This window comes from Solanum stenotomum, chromosome 9 (genome assembly GCF_019186545.1).
Source record: "Solanum stenotomum isolate F172 chromosome 9, ASM1918654v1, whole genome shotgun sequence".
Taxonomy (NCBI): domain Eukaryota; kingdom Viridiplantae; phylum Streptophyta; class Magnoliopsida; order Solanales; family Solanaceae; genus Solanum; species Solanum stenotomum.
In genome coordinates, this window is record NC_064290.1 from 2,099,281 (window position 1) to 2,120,102 (window position 20,822).

Sequence of the window (20,822 nt, forward strand, 5' to 3'; positions counted from 1 at the left end):
CCTTTGACTCGGAAACTTCGTGACGCTTCTAGAAGTTCCAGAACTTTCCCAGGGTTTCTTATGAATAATACTAGTAACTGACTTCATTAAGCTAGATAAATCACTACTGACATCATATTTGGCTTCTCAAGTTCCTAAAGGACCAAGTCTTCTAGTCAATTAAAGGAAACAAACAATGTTAAAACTAAGTTTGCCTGTTGGGGATACCTAGTACAACACATCAATAAAAAGCATATGGACCAGATGGAAAAATCAAAGAGAGAGTTATAGAGCAAAACTAGTAAGCAGATAAAAAAAGCACCTTTTCATGAAAGATACTATCAGATTGCTCTATATATCATAATTCTCTAACACCCACATAATACAGATTCTAAAATGGCCCACAAGAAGCCATTTCCACTCTTTACTAACAAAGTTCCAAGAACATCAAAATGCTAAAAGTAAAAGATAGCACAACTTGGATTTTGTGGGAAAAAAAAAGGAGTTTATTAAAGGCATATTCAGCTGAAAACAATTGAACAAACAAACCAATATCTCCTCAAAAAGCTGCAGAAGATTAAGTCAAGGGACCAATTTTCAATAACGTGTCAACACCAATGAGAAAGGGTCCCCAAAGGAACCAATGGTGACATAGATTTTGATACAAATCTTAAAGAAAAAACTTTTGAGTGTCCTTTTCAGTAAAGAGGCTATTGATTTGTGTCTTCTTGTTACTGGTCCAACCCACATAACATCAACTTTTGGGGATACCCTCTTTGCAATAATGCTTGACATCATTGCATGCCTCACCCACATGACTGCCAACACTCAAAATCCTGAACAAAAATTCAATTATAGGAAGGGGAAAAATGATCTCTTTGAACCACCTACCTTACACAGCTTAAATAACAGATATAATATGTTGCAAGGAAGCAAAACTAAGTCTTTGGTGCTGTCTATGTTTTATATGAGATGACATGTGCATTGCACATGTGTAAATCTGGATAGCCCACATTTAGAAGATAATGTTAAATAGGAAAATAAAAGCTTGGACGTGGCATCTAATAAACCAGAGATATGCCTGTTTCATTTGATAAATGAAGCCAAAAATGGAAAAAGAATATCACAAACCATGACCCATAAGATATAATAAACAATATAGATAGGATTTCAGATAAGAGACCTCATAATTGCTGGATGCTTCTTTATAGTTTGTTAAGACTACTTAGTGTGTACTGTGTACTCTTAATAACTTGAAGACAAAATGACTGTCATATTTGTTTCCACCTAAATAAAATTATTTTAGGCTCAAAAGGCATGGTTTTGATGTCTTTTTCCTTATGATAGACTAAAACCAAGGCAACTGCTTTGACTCAACTCGAATGGAGATTCTCAATTTCCAAACAACATAATTTTTATTTTCTTATGGGAAAAGGTAGAAGTACCTCCCTAGACTATGATCCAAATCCCAGAGACACACCTTAACTAAACTAAGGTCCTATTACCCCCTGAACTTATTTTTTTTGTAATTTTGTACACCTTTTTGGCTTACGTGGCATCCAAATATATTCCACGCGCCTCAACGGCGTGGAGTCACAGGGTGTGTCACATAAGCCAAAAGGTGTACAATACTATATATAAAATGAGTTAGGGGGTAATAGGACCTTAGGTTAGTTAAGGTGTGTCTCTTCGGTCATAGTCTAGGGGTTACTTGTGCCTTCTCCCTTTTCTTATTACTATCGTATTTATCTTCATGAATGTCTTGATGAAATTGTATTAATCTGCACAATAGTACCTAGTCCCCCAAAACTTACTTTCCAACTTTCTTCTTTAAAACTATCTAGAACTAACGACGAAAACGTTGGTAAGAATTTTCAAGATTCTGCTAATTAAATTACTAAACACAAGCAATTTAACAAATCAAATATTTATAAACCTTAGGCTAATGCAAATGCAGAATTTCTGTTGAACTCCTCGATTCAACTATCATTCTGATGCCCAACACAATGAGGAGTCTTTCTGAATTCCTAGAAGTCTAGCACCTTCCTTAAAAGATAAAGCAAACAAATCAAAACTTTCACCATTCTTTTATTATCCTGTAATGAGATATCCACTAGACCTAACACCTAACACTTGCAGTTTGTGACTTGGATAATATCAATAGACCATTTTTATTCCTCCCTAGAAGAAAGCTACAAAGACAGCAATAAGCAACATCACAAAACTCAATAATCAGAAATAGAAAGAGACACAATAACTATTCAGCCACTCCAAGATTGTGTATCTTTAATGTTGTATTTCCTTTTCCATAACTACTTTGATTTGTTGTTCTAGCGCCGAGGGTCTTTCGGAAATAGCCTCTCTACCTCCACAAGGTAGGGGTAACGTTTGCATACACTCTACGCACCCCAGCCTCCACTTGTGAGATTACATTTGGTATGTTATTGTTGTTGTTACTCCAAGATTGTATATTAAAACATTTGAGAGAACCACATCATTAAAATTTGGCGGGAAGCATGCTACTTACAGAGGTTTTAAATTCACAAACTTAAAATTGTTAGATGAGATGGTAAAACATCAAATATAAAATTGTTAGAATGAGATTTTCAATATTAGCCTACGAAACAATCCCCTAAACATATGGTATTTGGGCCTTACTCACAACCCAAACGCTAGCGCATGAGGAGGATTGTCCAAGTCCATATAAGCAGGCCATCATACAAACTCCAACCACATCTTCCCACCCAAGCCCAATGCCCTGGGCCAACTCTCCCAACTGGAGAGTGGACAATATAACATTGGGCCCCAAACATGGAACGAGCTAGCTCTTATACCATGTAAACATACGACACTTGGGTCTAATTCAACCTCAAAAGCTAGCTAATTAGGGAAAAATTATCCAAATTCATAAAAGCAGCAAACTGATTAGATTAACCCCCTTTGGTACAAGGTGGGTTCGCCTTGATAGCTATATTATATGATATAAGCCAAACATATCATCTCCGACATCACAAATGTTCTAGTATCACTTTTTCATCAGAAAATAGAAGAACCCACAGCAGAAACAAATCCAAAAACTTTAAAGCACCAGTGGAGCATGTCGAAATGAATAAAAAAGAAATACTTTTTGAGAATGTATGAAACATATTCAATATAACATCCCACCATACTGCCAACCTGAAGCGAAGCAGCTATGAAATAAGTCCTAGTTGTACAACTATAGATATAAGTTGTACTACTACACCTGTTTTCATGTATATCTAAACTATTTCTGAAAAAATAAGCAATGATGTGCATATAATTTGATGTATAACACCTATTATATCTGTCAAACAAAATACAACATATAGTTTGTTAAATAGAGGAGCTAGGACAAATCAAATTTAAGAACATTACACTTTGAGCATTTCATGCCTCTAATGAAAACAAAGGCAATATTCAGGTCCTGAGGCAATGCAAAGAACAGAATGGCGCCTACCACACTTCAGGTGTGGTGCGGCACACAAGCGATCAATAAGCGCACACCTCAAGTAAGAAATAAAACAAGAATTTAGAATCCAAGAGAAAAAGAAATATCCTGCAAGAGTAAAAGAGATGTACTCTTGAGACTACAACAAAAAAACACAACAACAGAGAATAAATGACATGAGAAGATCATCAACTATCAGGGTTGGACGAAGCACAAGAAACAGTGGTCTTCATGGTTACTCTATCTTCTTTTTTAAAAAACAAAAAATAAAACAGTTTGGCAAATAAGTTTGACTGCCCGTATCTTTTATTTCCTCTATTTCCTTTCAGTTCTCTTTTGGGAAAAAGCAAGAATGATATTTTTTCTGCTCAGGCTCTGAGTTTTGTCTATGGTCTGTCATTTTGTTTCTTCTTGGAGAAAGGAGAAGTCTTCTGTTTATATTTTAGAGAAAGGGTCATATTTGCCTCTCTACTATTGAAAAGGTTTAATATTGTCATATGTTATGCTATCAATCTATATATGCCCCTAACTCAATAGCTTGGTCACTGTTGTGATGCGATGGATGCTAAGCTGCAAAATGTTTAAGGGGAGAGTCAGTTTGCATTTTTGTTAGTTTGTTAGAGTCAGTAAGAGGAATATCCAGCAGGGACATCTCAATGGAAAGCACTGAAATCCATATCTGAACCCCATTTTAGCTCTTTTTTTGCTCCTCTAAACTTCTTCCTTATTTCTAATAACTTTTCATTCCTTCTAGATTTATTTTCCTTCTTCTAATGGCTGGTTAGTTGTGCAAACCATAACATTTTGAATCAGAGGTTTGTACAATTGAAATTATCTTTCAATTGCAATGGCAGGAAACCATAATTCCAGAGGGATCGTAAAACCCTTCATTTACATAAGTGAAATTCATATTTCATTAGAGATTAATTCCTACGATATTATTCCTAGAACTTTTGTGGATGTGCATTAAGTAGCCAAGTTGCATGAGGAATGTATCATTGCTATAAGCATCCTACAACTCTTACAGATGTGTATGAAGTAGCCAAGTAGTATGAAATTCATCAATCCGATAAGCACAATTCTACTCCATAATCCAGCTTCTTTCCAATAAATAGCCTGAAACCAAGCACCTAACACAGAACTCCACAGCCATCCCAAGCCATCTAGTCTTCCATCGACAAACCTTTCAACTCTCTGCTACCTCACATATAATCTAATATGTAAACAGAGGCTAAAAGTACTTTCCGGGACATTGATACAAGCCCAAACACCTCGACATTATTTGTGGAAATGAAGGTGGATAAAGAAGAGAATGTTGGGAAGGATGATGGCAAGTCAGTTAAAGAGGAGCAGGGTGAAGATCAAGAGGAAATGTCGTTGAATGAAGTCTATGACGTCAAAGTTCCGTCTGACCATCAAAATTTAAGTCCGCTAAGATGTACTATGGCAGATGATCATAGAACCAGCGGCGAAGACACATAGAGAGAGAGAATGAGTGTGTGTGTGTGAATAGAAACAATATGCTATTTCAGAATCCAACCACTTCAATAAACTTGGGACATGAGGTAAAGCTTTAGAATTCCCACAACCTGATATCCAGACAATAGGCCGACACTACTTATGCAAAATTGTGGCAGTGCCACTGCACAGGACTTTATGCCATCAGCTACAATCAAACTTATACGGAATATGTCAAGTGGATCTCATTTTCAACTTCACAATGCTAAAGGTTAACATCATCTTACCCCTTCAGGGTGGCCCAGTGGTTTGGGCTTGGGACTTCCATGTTGGAGGTCTCAAGTTCGAAACCCCTTGACAGCGAAACCAAGGGGTGTGCCTTCTGGGTCGAGCTCATCGCACTGGACTTGCCTAATGCGGGTTACCTCTCCTATGTGGTTTGCGAGCTATTGCATAGGAGCGGGGGTTTTACCCTGTGCGCACCCAAAAGGTAGCGGCTGCGGGTTTCCCTTGTCATAAAAAAAAAATGGTTAACATCATCTTGGGTTGAATTCATGGATCGGGTTGACCTCTATTCCCCATTCATTAGACACGTGACCAAACCAAGTGTCATTCTGGTGATGATAGGGGAAGAATCAAGGGGAAGTACTGCTAAAGGAATTTCACCAATGTTTTACTCGAGTGTTCTCCATTACAATAAAGCTGCACAGTAGAGTCCCCTAAAGTGACCTTTCTCCTACAACAGTTTCATGATACCTAAAAAGTTTATCTACACTTCGAAAAAGAATTAGTCGGCTAATTTCTAAAGCTCCCGTTTGGCCATAAATTATTAAATTAAAACTTGAAACTTCAAAAATTGAGTTTTTGAAATTGTGCTTGGACATGCATTCTGCTCCGAAAAAATTTGAAGTTTGTCTGTAGAAGTCCCAAATACTAGTCTTTGAACATCAAATTTTCCAAAATCTAATCAAATTTCGTGACCAAACATATATCTGAAAATGAATTTTAAAAACTACTCCCAAAACCTATGGTCAACTAGCTTAGAGATAGTTAAAGGAATTTCCAGCAGGAGTATATCAGCAATAATAAAATTCCCATTTTAGCTTCTTTTAATTGCTTCCTTAGTTCTTCTAGTAGTAATCACATCAATAACGAATCCAAATTGTTTCATAAATTCATCCATAACATTAAACTAATGAGATCAAAATAGAATTACCATGGAGGATTCCGTTTCTGCTGATTAAGAAGAACTACTACTCCGGAACAATAGCATCACTTATCCATCAATACTCCACCACTGTAAACCCCTTAAACTGGATCTCTTTCGCTACTTTCATTGCAGACACAGAAGGCGCGCTATTCAATTGGCTGTGTGAATTGTGATCGAACAAATCCCGGCGATTTCAACTTTTTTTGGGGCCAGGGCCAGAAATGATTTTCTTCGAGATTAATGCCATGAGGCCCAATAGTTGGCCGATTCATGCGATATATTCTCCATCAAAATAATAATGAACGGAAAATTGTTAAATGGCTAAAAAATTTGATTAGAATTTGACCAGAAAATTTTTAAAAAAACTATAATATCTTTTTTAGATACTGATTTTTTTTCTATTTTTTAGTTAAAAGGTATTAAAATTAAAAGGGTAAAAATATTTTAAAAGGTAAAATAACATAGATAAAATATCATTCTGGCCAAAAAGATTGAATAATATATATGTTTTGTATATATTAAAATAATGAGTATACAGAATTTTTGATATACATTACCTTTACCTTTATTGCTTTTTAGATATCAAAACTCACTCTAATGTCTATGAATAATAAAAATTTGACCATCAAAATGCAACAAAAGAGTGTCTATACAAAAAGTTTACATTTCATAATTATGCTACGTAAGTATTTATCAAATATGATTATAACTCCAATTTTTGTAGAAAGTATATTAATTGTTGTATTAATTATCAAAAAAAAAAAGTGAATTTCATTATTATAAAAGGAATTATTTTTTGTTTAATTAAATATCAGACAGAAATACTTGATTGTGCAAATCAATTGGACCAGACCTCCACAAGTGGGATTCGAGGAGTGGATTATACGCTAACATTAGCCTTACCTTTGTGGGAAATTAATACTAGGCATATTCTATTTATTTTTGTTTTTTCATTCATCTATACCTTGGTGGGTAAAAGTAAGTAGTATCCATATTTGTGCAAAGATAATAGATAAACAATGTTGCACAAACTAAGAACAAAGAACATAATTAAAGAAAAAAAGGAAAAATTCATTCACCACAGAAACGTAAAATTGACTATGGAGTCATAGTAAAATTTAACCCCATGTATCATTGATACACTAAACTTCGAAAAACCACGGCAGTTCCAACTTTTAGGTTCGTCGTTGCATAAACCTGCTTAGGCATATGCCCATGAAGATGGAACCAAAAAATATAAATATCATGAAAGAATATATTGCAAAATCTCTAGTTCAACTCCAACGGCACACACATGCACGCATGCTCATCGATCTCGTCACACAGCTCGATCTCTATTACATATTGAAACCTAAATCTGCTAGTATACCATCCATCACATACTGCATCTGAAGGGAAAAAAGAACTTTTTAGTCTGCAGTATTGGATTGGAGCTTCGCGCGTATATAAATACACCTAGAAACTTCATTTACATGAGCGAATATCTTACCACGTATAGAGGTTGCTGAGAAAATCTAGTCCTCCTCCATAGGAACATCGGGGATATCAAACCTATCTTCTTCGATTGCTTTATTGATCACAGAAAGAGGACTTGGTAATACAGAGTTAAGAAAATATATTTTCCAATGATGCAGCAGAAAAAATATTAATAGGAACATCCAACAAGTAACTTTAGCAACATGAATAAATCATAGCTACATCTACTATTTTATTTCAGTCATTAGAGAACAACAGGAAATAAACAAGTTAAAAATTATCCATCTTGCAAAAAGCAACTAACTTCAACGATACACAAAACTTACAAACAGAAGACTGTTATTGTGCATGACAACCTATCCCATCAATGCAGATATGCACACACACACAGGAAATAGCAGAATTTAAGCATGAACTGTCACGGAAGATTTAAAGATTTTTTGTTTCATCAGCAGTTTTTAAAACATTAAGAACCCCACTATATTATGGCAATAGCAGGAAACGGTATAAATAGACCAAATTAAGCTCAAGCAGATACGTAACAGAAAGATTTAAACCATCAATGAGAGGATATCAATTAACATTGCATCATCCTCCTTTTCCCCACGACTTCTGCTCTTTTCGATTTCCCTCAATATGTCTGGTGTAATCTGCATTTGAAAGCACAAACATAACTTGAATTTGCTTGCATCAACAGAAAACAGAACAGCAGCAATGAAAAATAAAATACCAAAGCATACCAATCTATGTCTTTGCCTTTCAACAAGTGCTCTTATGTTAGCTTTATCCTCCTTCCTCATCTCAGTTTTGTACCTGTAACAATATTTGTCCACATAGTATAAGCAATATTCAGAACTCTGCAAAAGATATCATGTTATTGGACAAATTGACAAGAATGTAAAAAGGAAAGACCCCATAATGCAAAGGCAATATCAAGGTTACCATTGAAGTGCTATTAAAAGAAAAGAACATAACATCACCAAAATAAGTGACAACACTTGTCTACCTAAAAATATACTTAGAAAGGCAGTGTCAGTCATACAGCATAGTGAAGTAGACATTAGGAATTAACAAGAATCGTTACATCATGTTCCTTAATATAAAAGAAATTGTTGTTAATCATCATTTTACATTCCCATTTTGTCAATAAATTTGTAACTATATATTCAAATAAGAATTTTAATCCACATGGACACTAAAAAGAATTTAAAGCATGTATGATTACTTGAGAGAAAAGATGATCAGTAGAAGGCGAGACGTCAATGAGTCTAATGTGTTATCAATTGGGTTAAGTATAAGAAGTAATCTTGAAGCTTTTATCATTCAAAATAAGAAAATAACATTCAAACTTAATTACCATTTTGACATAAAGAGGAAGAAACACCACAAGAATGAAAGGGTGAAACTAACCTCTGCACAAATACAAGAAGTGACAGGTGCCAGATCACAGGCATGACTCTTGTTTCATCAAAGAAATTCATGAAGTGTGCTACCATGGCATCAAGTACACGATAGGGCAAAGCATATTTCTTCTCAATCAGTAACTTGATGAAATAACTGCAGCAAAAAGAAAGAAAAAAATGATCAGACTAGTTGTAGCGGAAAAAAATAATCTGCATAACGCAGCATGACTTGCATGATTGAACATATTCTGATGCTTAAAAATTCCAGCTGTATAGTTTAGCTCCTACTGATCTCAATAAAAGCAACTATTTCCTGTAGGTCCATTCCTAAAAACTAAATACAGAACTTTTCCCCCCAAGAATGCAGACTGATGTAAACTAATGCTACTTTACATTAACCAGGATAAATAATTAAATATCCTAGTATACAGTTCAAAAGAATGCAGACTAATGTAAACTAATGCTACTTTACATTAACCAGGATAAATATCCTAGTATACAGTTTTTTACTGGCACTTGAATCATGGGTAAACAAAAAGGAAAATACCTTGTTGTGCCACAATACTCCATCTCTGCAAGTTTCAGCAGCGCTACACTGCATACCAGAACGATTAAAAGTTAAAGACTTCTCAAAGAATGAGATATTACAGTGACAGTAGCAATACCTTGATAATAACTGTCTTTATTTGCAAAAGATGAGAGGAAGTTGCAACAAGAATAAGTTATAGAAATAGAGTACTCTTCCTGTTTCTAATCTTGTCCTAAGCTAAACTTTCCAGTAAAAACTGTGAAGTTTGGATATTGAGCTACTGACTACTCTTAGTGTATCTATCCTTTTGGAACTAAAACCCAACAATTTAATAGTATCTATATCCTACTTAACATGTGCCTGCTCTTATTTCCTTCTTTTAAAGACATGAAGTCAAATTACTACAAAAGCCAGTCAAATTATACGCCCTAAAGTGGGATGAAGGCTGTACACAATTTGCAAATGGTTTTTTCATATTCACTGCAGGCATGTTTTAAACCAAAGAGGCAGGTTTTAACCATGATATAGCAAAGTATACATAGTTTAAAGCTAGCAGTTCCCATATAAGCAATTTGTAGGTGTATGTACTCCAATTGTTGGAATGAAGGGATGACAGTATTAGGGACGTGCAGAAACTTGTAACAGATTTCAGTTCACTGCATAAATTTCTAGCATCTTGCTTGAGCTCTTTATTAGTATTTTAATTGAATTTCAGACTCTAGTACATTGAACCGAATGCATTTCTTCCAGAGCGCTTGTGACACCAATCATCATAAAATAAACAGGTAAGAGAAGTTACCACATAACTTTGTCAACCATATAAATAGTGTAGGGTGAGAATCATTAGAGAAATTCTCATGGTTCTCACAAAAATATAGAAAGACCATCAGCAGAACTAAGAGAATCTCACGGTACAAATATGATGACATCTTCTTTTAAAGCCCTAAAAATGCATGTCACTGCTACCACTATAAATATGTCCAGCAACCATACCTAGCATGAAGATGCGGAATGGAGACCTTCTCAATAACACTCCCAAAGATCACAGCCTCCCTCAAGGTGCATGTCCTTGACTGGATCAGAAAATACACATTTCAGAAAGCAGGATACGCATCATACACATATACAAAGAAATGATACAGAAGATAGAACTATATTAAATCTGTGTGTCCTGACAATGTGAAAGTACATAAGAGTATCCGAGAAAACTGATCTCAACACAGGATGGCCATGTGTTGCTAATAGATTAGAAAGGCACATAACAACACTTTCTTTTCTTTTTCTTTTTTCTCATTGAGAATTCATGCATAATGAAAGTTTCCAACAACAAAAGAAAAAGAGTCGGATCGTACATAAATTGTTTGAAACCCAGACCCCCAAAAAGGAAAGGAAGAAAAAAAGAGGCAGCACACAATTGTAATATCTCATTGCAAGCAAGGCTTTGAAACACATAGGCAACTTTTGACTACATTTATCCACTTACTAGCTTTTGGTTAACTAAAATATACAAGAAGAATGTCAGATTCTCGAGTAACTCTCGCTTAACAACAAAATTCTCAGCATGCATGTAACACCAGATTTCACCAAGTTTTGTTGCACAGCTGTAACAAAATACCCGTAAAGTAGAGAAGCAGATAAACAGAAAACCCATAACCCACTTTTCAATATCCCTGAGTCACGGCCTATATTTTGCTGTAAAGCAAGTCATTAAAACAATCAGTAGGCAATCAAGACAATATAGCTAATCAAATCATTGTTAGTTTCTACAAAAGAAGTTGTAAACTTTGGACATAAATGCAATTCTCCAATCATTTAAAGAATTTTTTCACAATGGTTTTATACCTCACACAAAGGAAACAAGATTCCCTTATTGAAGGCAGCAGGCTTATAAAGAGATTTCTTCAAGGATTGATACAGAGCAAAATGCAATCTCTTATTCTTGCGAATATCATCTCTAACTCGTGGGAGCAAGACCAACTTGTAGAAGCGTTCTGCCTTCTTGACACCCAAATTTGAAGCAAATATTCTTGTGGCTTGGTACATTGCATTTGGTGACCATTTCTCAGGTTCTGTTAAATATAGAACATCTTCCCAATATTGCAATGAAGGAATATGTTTGAACGCTTTTGGCATCTTGCCTGAATTGTATTTGCTAAGATGCTTGCCAACACTGCAAAACAACCACCGCCAGTCAGCCAAGCTAAGCTTGCAGATAAAGAGCTGATAAAATAAGGACCAGGAGAGTAAACATACCCTTTGTATAACTCAATGATTGATTCATCCAATTTAGGCATTGGTTGCACTGCAACAAACAAACATAAATCAGTTCTCATAGTTAAATAGCTTTTATTATTATTATTTTGGATAAAGGACATTGTCAAATTGCTGAAAAGAAGTTTGATAACGAATGTAATTAAAGCTTGGGTTGCTAAAGAACAATCACAAGTCAAATATTGGTGATAGTTGTTTCCTGTTCTGAAATGACAGAATAAAACCTGAAGAAACTTGTGCATTTTGTTCCTTGCTCTTTTCGATAAGGATTTGGCCCAATGTGCGCTCAGGGCGATTTTGTGTTGAATAAAAAGCCTCCAATAGCTTCTCATCCTCCAATAGCAACTTGTCAACCTCATCCTGTGTTGAGGCGCAGAAAAAAAGAAGTCATTAAATGTTGTGAACTGATACCATGAGAAACTGGGAAAAAGAAGTGACCCGTTTCTACTTCTTAAAAATTGAAAAAAAAATTCTTGGTAGATATCAGTTAAGATCCAATTTTTATTGTATTAAACAGATAAAATGCTCCTGTTGTAGCTAGAAAAGGTCCAGTCATAACCAACGTCAATGAAAATCAACTAATCAAATAACTAGCCCTCAAACCAAAATCAGTTGAGGTAGGCTTTATAAATCATCTATATCCATCTGCTCTATAACCCTCTATGGGAAGCCTCTATGTTTCAGTTATAGGAAGTTCGTGAAGCTCATACAGACTAAACAGTTCCATATCAATGAAACACAACAAAAAGTTCAAGCAATTGTATAGTTACTACATCAATCAACCTTCCTAGCAGCCACTAAGCTAGTTTCACAAAGAGGTTACCTCCAAATCACCAAATTGACTTTGAGTCTCCTGAAACCCACTAAAATTATCAAGGTCATCGTCATCCTCCTCCTCAACAGCTCTAGTTGCAACATCCTCTGGAAAAACTATAGCATTAGGATTTCTCTCTCGTGTCTCCTCCTCATCTACTTCCTTCTGCTGCAGTAACGCCTCCTTCAATATCTTCGAGCTAATGCTAGACGATATAACCTGTAACAACAAACAAATCCACAATTAGTTCTTAAGTTTATTCAATAAATTTCTTAACTACTGATTTCAGCCGAAATCGTTTAGTGTGATTTGCCTGTTGTTGCTGCTGGTGAGATTTAGGAGCTTTTGAGCGTTTCTTCGAGGAAGCTTTAGATTTGGAATCATCGTCAAGGAAGGGTTCTGGATTTGTGAGGCGTTCTCGTTTCTTCCCCATTTTTGCTTTTGCTTAAACCTCTGTAGCTCTCTGGGTTTTTAGGGCTACACTAATTTGCGCCAACGTCTAATAATCTATTATATATGATGTTTTTTTTTTTTCTCCACATAAAGTTTATTTTTACTAACTTAAAAGGATTACTGAAACCAAAAATATTACTGTGGTTTTAAAATATAGAGCTTGTTTGAGTTAGTTGATTAAAAATAGAGGTAAGTTATATATTTAGTTGGTCGGTAAAAACAAATTTATACTAATTAAACATAATATATATATATATATATATATATAATATTTTGATGATTATTATTAAACAGCAAATTAGTATTAAAAGTGAAAAATAAACAGTTTTAGATGTTAAAATTGATAATACTCCTAACTAGTTAATGTGTTACAAAGATGTTAATTAACATTTTTTTTGTTAAAGCAAGGAAAATATTGTTATACACTTATACTCCCTTTTTTCCAAAAAGTTTTAGCAAAAAAAGTGTCTGGCTTTTTTTTTTTGTAAAGGCAACTGGAATATCGTTATACCCTATCATCTCAAATTAATGGTTGATTAAGGCAATAATTAATAAGTGATTGTTTTTAACTTTACCTTTATACTCCCCTCGTCTCAAAATAAGTATTGCTTTAGCTCTAACTTTAGTAAATGACACCTTGCATATTGTTCTCAACTATACCTTTGTACTCTCTTCATTCCAAAATAAGAGTCGTTTTAGCTCTTTTCATGCCATTAAGAAAAACAATAACTATTGAGAAGAATAAGTTCTTTAATCCAAAGTTAGGCAGCTCTGTTATAATATGTTACTTATTAGGAACAATTACTGGATAGATGTTATTTTTCGTTAGACCATAGATTTTGAAGTTGAAACTTGAAAATTTGAGTTATGAATTGTGTTTGGACATGCATTTTATTTGGGAAAAAATTGGAGTTTTGTGAGTGAAAATGAATTTTCTCCTAAATACTGGTCTTAAGGCAGTTAAATCATAAATTTTCAAAGTTAACTGAGGATACTGCTTTGTAACAAGCAGACTGAGTTGGCTTCTTTGGTATGATTACCTACAACAACAAAAAAAAAAAAAAAAACAAAGGAACTGTACAAGCCATGGCTTCTATAGTATCATCTTCAAAATGTTGTATTGTTTGTGTGCGCCACACATAATTAAATCAACAACATGAACTCCAAACTAGTTATCATTATTGGAATTTGGCAACAACCTCTCTATCTCTCTGAGATAGGGGTAAGGTATGTGTACACTCTATTCTCCCCAGACTCCACTTGTGGGATTACACTGAGTATGTTGTTGTAACGAGTAATTCACCATAATCCTGATCCTTTATCTGAATTAAGCATTGATTTTAAAGATGCAGATCTACTAGTTTGTTCCAACTAAGAACAACTCATGCCACAAACAAGAGAAGTTCTACCTCTGCTATGTATTGAACTATTGAATAATATTGAGCAGAGAACTTTACGCGCAAAGTTCCACGATATGATGATATATAGAAATAGAGGATGTACAATGGAGGCATCACTTGCCATTTATCAGAATATATCAGTTTTTCAATACCATGAAAAGCTTAACATAACCGTAAACTCATTAAACAGAAACGAGTATCCAAATCAAATTATAAGCTTCTGAGACAGTGAAGCAATATTGCTTTGATGAAATAATATGAAACTTCAGGTACATTTTCACAACCTTGGGGCTGGAAGAGCAGCACGTGGGGTGTCCCAGTCAGTGACAATGTGGTTCCGAGTGATCTCCTTTATTGAGCGACAGCCACTCAATGCCATAGTTAGCTCAAACTCATCGCGCAACATTTGCAGCACTTTTTTGACTCCAGCTTCTCCTTCAGCAGCCAATGAGAAAACTACTGGCCTTCCAATCTGTTAAGGACAATACAGAATGTCACTCGCTAAGATGTTTGAAGACGAAAAGGAAACATGGCATAATATGTAACTGTGTGCTTAGCCAACAATGAACTGGTTTTGGAATGTGTTAAGACTGTCCCATTTCCCATTTACCCATGGAACTTGTTCTCCAATATTTTACCAGCTGTTATTTATCATTCACTGATTATGTAGGTATAAATTATAATGCCTACTTTTCTTGGTTCTCGAAAGTGGAAGGGACTTCTATTAACTTTGAATTTCCCAATATAGCGGCCTAAAAGGGAAGATACTAAACTTGCTTTGGACTGAGGCGTAATTTTTGTATTTCTACGACTATTAGGGAGATTTAAATCACTTTCAGATTGTTGACCATTCTCAAGGCAGATTTTGGAAAAAAGCGCTACTTGGTCTACTGGTGAGTAGATAAAGATAAAAGATTGAGCTATGTGCCACCAATCTAGGTCCAATCAGTATATGGTACTTACAAAAATGCCTGCAGCTCCAAGTGCCAAAGCTTTAAAGACATCTGTTCCACGGCGGACACCTCCATCCAAGAATACAGGGATCCTGCCTTGTGCACCTTTCACAACCTGGAACAACAGCATGAACGGAGAAAATCAGGATGTGTGTAGAAGCTCCCAACAGAAGGCAAAGAACAGGTAACAGGAACAACAAAAGAACAAGTACTGTTAGAAACAAGTCATGTACCTCTTCAAGAGCCGAGATTGTTGCAGGGACATAATCGAGCTGGCGAGCACCATGGTTTGACACAATGATACCAGCTGCTCCAGCCTGAACTGCAAGCCTAGCTGCAAATCCAAGATGGTAAATTGTTTCAGCATTAATGCATGAACATAATAGGACTGAATAATAAAAGAGGTTAGATTATTTAGAGTATTGAATCATATACCATCCTCAGCCGTAAGTACACCCTTCACCAAGATTGGCATTGAAGTGATAGTCTGGAGCCACTGAACATCCTGTTCAAGTCCAGAAAGAAATCATTGACATATGAATTTTTTCTCGAGATTCATTTTTAAGCACAGAATGTCCATCACAGTTTCAAATGCAATGCAAGTTCATCAAATCTTTTTTTGTCATGTCAAATTGAGTTTCAACTTTCAATCCTAACCTCAGTGCACTTGAACTACTGACAAACTGATGTTCTTTTCCTCATTGGCCAAAAAATATATGTGTACTTCATATCTTTAGTGTTTCTACCAATTTGAGATTAAAGAATAGTTCTTGGCCTACTGAATTCTCAAGAAATGATGGAAAAGGGGAATAAAACATGGAATATGTAGGATGACCCGAGGAAAGGTAATGTACCTTCCAGCTCAAAGTGCGATCAATTTGACCAGCAACATACGAAGCCAATCCAGAGTCATTAGCCTGCAACAAGAAGACAATTTAAGATTATACATAAATAGATTCTTACAAGAACTTGATGCACAGATCAGAGAAATATCTATTCGTCTACTCACTTGGTCCATCTTGCCAAGGTCCAATCCTTCAAAGTTCTTCAATGTCAAAAATGGGGGCAACACGAATCTGCAAGGCGATGAAGATAAAATTAATTTGTACAGCTTCATATATTAAGCTCCTTATCTGGTTGAAAAGGCAACACAAGTGACAGTAATATTAGGATATATACCTGTTCTTAATATCAGCTTCTCTACGTCCGAGCCTTGGGGTATCAACTGTGAGGGCTATAGCCTTGAAACCTGCCCTTTCAGCTCTCCTCACAAGTTGAGCAACAACATTTCTGTCCTTGTAGACCTGAATATATGAGAAGATAGATACAGTTTAGGCATAATATGGTGTGTGTACATTTCTCATAAATTTTAAGAGTAAGTTCATGCTCACATAAAGCTGGAAGAAACGGATTCCAGGTCCTGTTGAAGCAACCTCCTCAACGCTGGAAGTGGCCCAAGATGACAATGTCTGAAAGACAAATTTGTGTTGCGTTAGCAAAGTGAAAAAACACTGCGCTCTAAGTCAAATACAAGTACTTTAGATCCTAACAGCTGGCTTCAAGTGTCTTCTGAGGAACCAGTAAATAGTTGTCCTAATACGTAATCCTTCTCCCTCCCGGTATAGTAATTACAGTAACTAAAGCTTGAATTAGCTGCACTGAAGAGGCAGAAATCATACATGAAATCTAAGGGTGCAAAAATATACTCCCTTTTCATTGAAATGTCTTTTCTGTTCATGAATACTCTAAATACCAAGAAGTCTAACCCCGTTTAAATTATTAATAATGAACAACAAATTCCAAGGTTTCTAATCACAAGAAGAGAACCAAATGAAAATATAAAAGAACTTGTTTTCTGAGTATTGACCGCACACATTAAATAAATAAATGCAGGGGAAGCAAAATGATGTTGCCTGATTATGTGATCACTTCCAAAAACTTAAAGCTTCATTTATTGCAATTATAACATAATTATATGCAAGGTATGAAGTGCAAAGCCAAAGTTGACTCAACTGCATCAATTGTACTATGCATTTCAAAAGAAGATTTAAAGTCACTAACCACTGGCTGAAATGATATTCGTATTATCGAGACTCCTAAATTACTTTATCGACATTATGTAACATCAGGTATGAGTCCATCATATTTGCAATCCATAGGCATTATTATAAAATTAGAGTTACTATTGAGAACCAAGTGAGACTAACCATGATTGTGCCTGCTGCTGATGCTGCTCTTGCTGTAGCATACTCCCCTGCATAAAGCAACCAAGTAATCAGACTTCCGAAACACCTTAGAGTTTTTCCACATAAATAATACTCGAGCCTTCAAAAAAGATGTTTTGTACTACACGTAAAACTACTGCCATCTGAACTCTAGAATCACTTCTAATAATCAATAGTTAAACTGTTAAACCAAATGTGACCAACAACTTTCTCAAGTAGACAGAGCTCAAAGCCTCTCAAATATGCATGGATGAAAATTCACAAATCTTCAGTTTATTTGCAACAGTCCATTAACATATTACTTATGTCCTTTGAGGTTAGTTGCGATAACATGACATAAATTCATAGTTACACCCAACGAGTCCAGATAGTAAGACTATACATTTAAAAACTTGTATGAGTGCAAGGTATACCTTCAGGATGTGCCATTTTCTGCATGGCTGTTGGTGCAATCATGATAGGCATTGAAATCTTGAATCCTAGCACTGTGGTGGTCATGTCAATTTTGCTCACATCAATGAGAATACGGGGCCTAAACCTGTATCGGTTGCAAAAGAACAGAATATACATGTGAATATAACCCCAAGAGTCATATTTTATGTAGTTCAGGTCTTAGAACTAGAGCTACTTACAGAATTCTTGAGAAGGCGTTTCTGTTCTCAGCCAGAGTCCACTGGTCCTCAGCTCCCGAGGCATAGTAGTCATAAACCATCTTTGGCAACTTTTTCTTGGCGATCTCCTGATACTCCGTAACATTGGTTACTTCCTCCATCTTTAGCAGTTATTTCACGCTCCCCCTCCAAAATTCCTGACGCTACACAAAATTAGCACTGTTGACAAGCCTTATTGAAGATACATATTACTGTTAAATCATATGACAGCAACCAAGGAAAATATTTTACTCAAAGAAACTTCATCTACATCATTTTCTAGGATTTGGTTGGGTATAAATTAAGTACCATATAGTTCTTCAAGAAAATGTTTTCGTCATACCATATACGCCTTAATTAGTGAAGATAAAGCAGTATGCATCAAACATGTGAAAAAAAACTTAGATAAACAACAGATTCTCTATGAGACTGAATGACTTCTACCTATAATGTCTAAAAAGTTAGTTAAAGCAAGTGATATGAAGTAATTAGAGCTGGAATCGATACTTAAAAAGAAGATGACTTCCACCTATAAGTGAAGGAAGTCATCGAACCCCTTTGATGGAAAACAGTTTCCTCCGTCAATCAAACAACAAAAAATGACTTCATCATGTAATATATTTTCCAGGATAAAGTTTTCATCATGATTAGTGAAGAAGCAGTATGCATCATAGATGTAAAAGCAACAATAGCTTCTCTATGAGACTAAATGATACAAGAAACTTAACATGTTTGATAAAAACAAAAAAAGACAGCTCGGTGCACAAAGCATCCCAAGTTAACCTAACCTAATACAATAGTAGCTACTTTCACAACTCGAACATGTGACCTATAGGTCACATGGAGATAACATGTTTGATCAAGAAACAATAAACAAGAAGGCAAATGAAGAAACTAAGCTTGGCAGAAACAGAACAAACCCCATGGCAGATGAATCAAAAAAGTAGAAAATCATCAGACATGCATGCAGTAAACAGAGAACTAACATCTAATAAGACTCCAACAAACAAGATTCTTGAAAGTAAATTAAAACTAAAAAAAAAAAAGAGTAAGGGAAGTTTAGAACAGACCTTGGACTCCCAAGCTGTGTTGAGAACACTTTGTGCTTAGTGAAAACCAGTGAACAACTTGCTACTAAAATAGTAGAAAAAAGAAAACAATAATAATACTGACAAAAATAGGGCAAGAAATTAATTAAATAGGAATTAAGAAAAAGACAAAAAATGTATGGGGTGGATGAATAGAGAAGCACAAATTTGAGGATCAGTTTTTGGAGGTGAATATTTTAAACCACATCCGATTAGGGGTATGCAAATGTGTGGCTCTCTATCACATAACCTTCTTCTGTGTTACACAATTTCCCTTCACTATCATCCCCACAATAATATCCAAAAGATCATTCATATAAGTTCAATTAAGGTAAAGTTATCTTCGTATGACCTATATATGTCCATAAATCTTTTAATTTTATCATAAAGTCATCCTAATAATACCCTGCCACTTGTCAATACAAAAAAAAAACAGAGGGTTATATGAAGATAAGGGAAGATGAGAACTGAGAGTCACTGTCTTCTACCGAAATAGATACTGCTAAAAGTCGAAATATTCTATCAATATAAATGATTTCAAGTGTTAATAATTAAATTTAATATATTTAATATCAAAATAATTAGCAAAAGTTATGAGTTCGACGAAACTTAAAATTTTTATATGGGCAACTTCATGTGAGAATACATTGAGATGCGTGCAGAAAGAATACACGTGAAATTGAGTACCTTTAAAGGCTCTATTTTTTTGTTAAATAGCCATAACTATAAAAAGTCATGTTGGTTAGGCAGTTGAGTAGTAGAGTAATATGTCATGTTGCGTTTGTCAAATGGAAAAGAGTTTTAACTTTTGTGATGTACAGTTTTTTAACAATTAACCTGTAAAATTAAATAACAATCTAATTGTACAGTAAAACAGGTCAAGGGGTCGATGATTGGTGCTGTTTATCGAGGCGTGTACTTAATTTTTACAAAAAGTATAAATTTATGTATAAAATTTACTAAAATCGTATATTATTATATTATATAAGAAGAGGGAATAACTATTCACCACAAGTCAACATGTGTTTCAATAAGAAGAGGGAATAACCAATATATTTATAAAAAGAAATGACATATAAAATAAAATGGAGAGAATATTGGTTTTTGAAAATGGAAAAGGACAAAACACATATAAAATTAAAACACATATAAAAAAAGTTGGTTTAACTCTCAAACATAAAAAGTAACATATGTTATTAAAAACTTTAATAAAAAGTACTATAATTTACGATAAATAATAACTTAAAATATCTACAAGACAACAAAAAAAAAAGACTGATTTTTGTACTGCTTGTGTCACATAAATTAGGATTGGGATGATTTTAAAATTTTAATTTTGGTTATACATTATAAAATAGCCGAAAAATTGAATGATATAATTTTTTAAAAAATAATTGAATGAATTGTCCTATCGATAACCCTAATGTTACTTCTACTCTGTTTA

General features: G+C 34.8%; 2 protein-coding genes and 1 long non-coding RNA gene across 4 annotated transcripts; all 3 read right to left on the reverse strand.

Moving 5' to 3' along the window:
* Window positions 1–3,271: 3,271 nt before the first annotated feature.
* Window positions 3,272–6,383, reverse strand: LOC125878000 (uncharacterized). Its single transcript, XR_007447667.1, has 2 exons — window positions 6,123–6,383; window positions 3,272–3,556 (listed from the first exon to the last, which is right to left on the reverse strand). It is a non-coding gene; the product is annotated as an uncharacterized LOC125878000 (long non-coding RNA).
* An 826-nt stretch (window positions 6,384–7,209) lies between these two features.
* LOC125876705 (bystin) lies at window positions 7,210–13,107 on the reverse strand. Its single transcript, XM_049557933.1, has 12 exons — window positions 12,923–13,107; window positions 12,619–12,828; window positions 12,020–12,155; window positions 11,778–11,826; window positions 11,367–11,694; window positions 10,518–10,597; window positions 9,543–9,590; window positions 9,003–9,149; window positions 8,333–8,405; window positions 8,167–8,242; window positions 7,606–7,710; window positions 7,210–7,504 (listed from the first exon to the last, which is right to left on the reverse strand). The coding sequence occupies exons 1-11, from the start codon at window positions 13,040–13,042 to the stop codon at window positions 7,631–7,633; spliced, it is 1,347 nt and encodes a 448-aa protein (XP_049413890.1). The 5' UTR covers window positions 13,043–13,107; the 3' UTR covers window positions 7,210–7,504; window positions 7,606–7,630.
* A 1,455-nt stretch (window positions 13,108–14,562) lies between these two features.
* Window positions 14,563–19,733, reverse strand: LOC125875555 (glycolate oxidase 1). 2 transcript variants are annotated; one of them, XM_049556537.1, is made up of 12 exons: window positions 19,361–19,733; window positions 18,273–18,454; window positions 18,054–18,178; window positions 17,623–17,669; window positions 16,807–16,884; window positions 16,595–16,719; window positions 16,425–16,491; window positions 16,270–16,332; window positions 15,851–15,920; window positions 15,649–15,749; window positions 15,426–15,530; window positions 14,563–14,934 (listed from the first exon to the last, which is right to left on the reverse strand). In XM_049556537.1, the coding sequence occupies exons 2-12, from the start codon at window positions 18,410–18,412 to the stop codon at window positions 14,740–14,742; spliced, it is 1,116 nt and encodes a 371-aa protein (XP_049412494.1). In that variant the 5' UTR covers window positions 18,413–18,454; window positions 19,361–19,733; the 3' UTR covers window positions 14,563–14,739. The 2 variants fall into 2 exon arrangements, with proteins under 2 accessions (XP_049412494.1, XP_049412495.1); XM_049556538.1 differs by having other exon boundaries at window positions 18,273–18,448; window positions 19,361–19,648.
* Window positions 19,734–20,822: the final 1,089 nt, after the last annotated feature.

Excerpts from the sequence above, each read along its gene's own strand:
- LOC125876705 (XM_049557933.1), bottom strand. The coding sequence starts at position 13,042 with ATGGGGAAGAAACGAGAACGCCTCACAAATCCAGAACCCTTCCTTGAC. Across the intron at positions 12,829-12,922 it reads CTCACCAGCAGCAACAACAG|GTTATATCGTCTAGCATTAG; the intron begins GCAAATCACACT and ends TTGTTGTTACAG. Across the intron at positions 9,150-9,542 it reads GAGTATTGTGGCACAACAAG|TTATTTCATCAAGTTACTGA; the intron begins GTATTTTCCTTT and ends TTTTTGCTGCAG.
- LOC125875555 (XM_049556537.1), bottom strand. The coding sequence starts at position 18,412 with ATGGAGGAAGTAACCAATGTTACGGAGTATCAGGAGATCGCCAAGAAA. Across the intron at positions 15,750-15,850 it reads TGTACTTACGGCTGAGGATG|CTAGGCTTGCAGTTCAGGCT; the intron begins GTATATGATTCA and ends TTGGATTTGCAG. Across the intron at positions 14,935-15,425 it reads TTGGAGCTGCAGGCATTTTT|ATTGGAAGGCCAGTAGTTTT; the intron begins GTAAGTACCATA and ends TGTCCTTAACAG.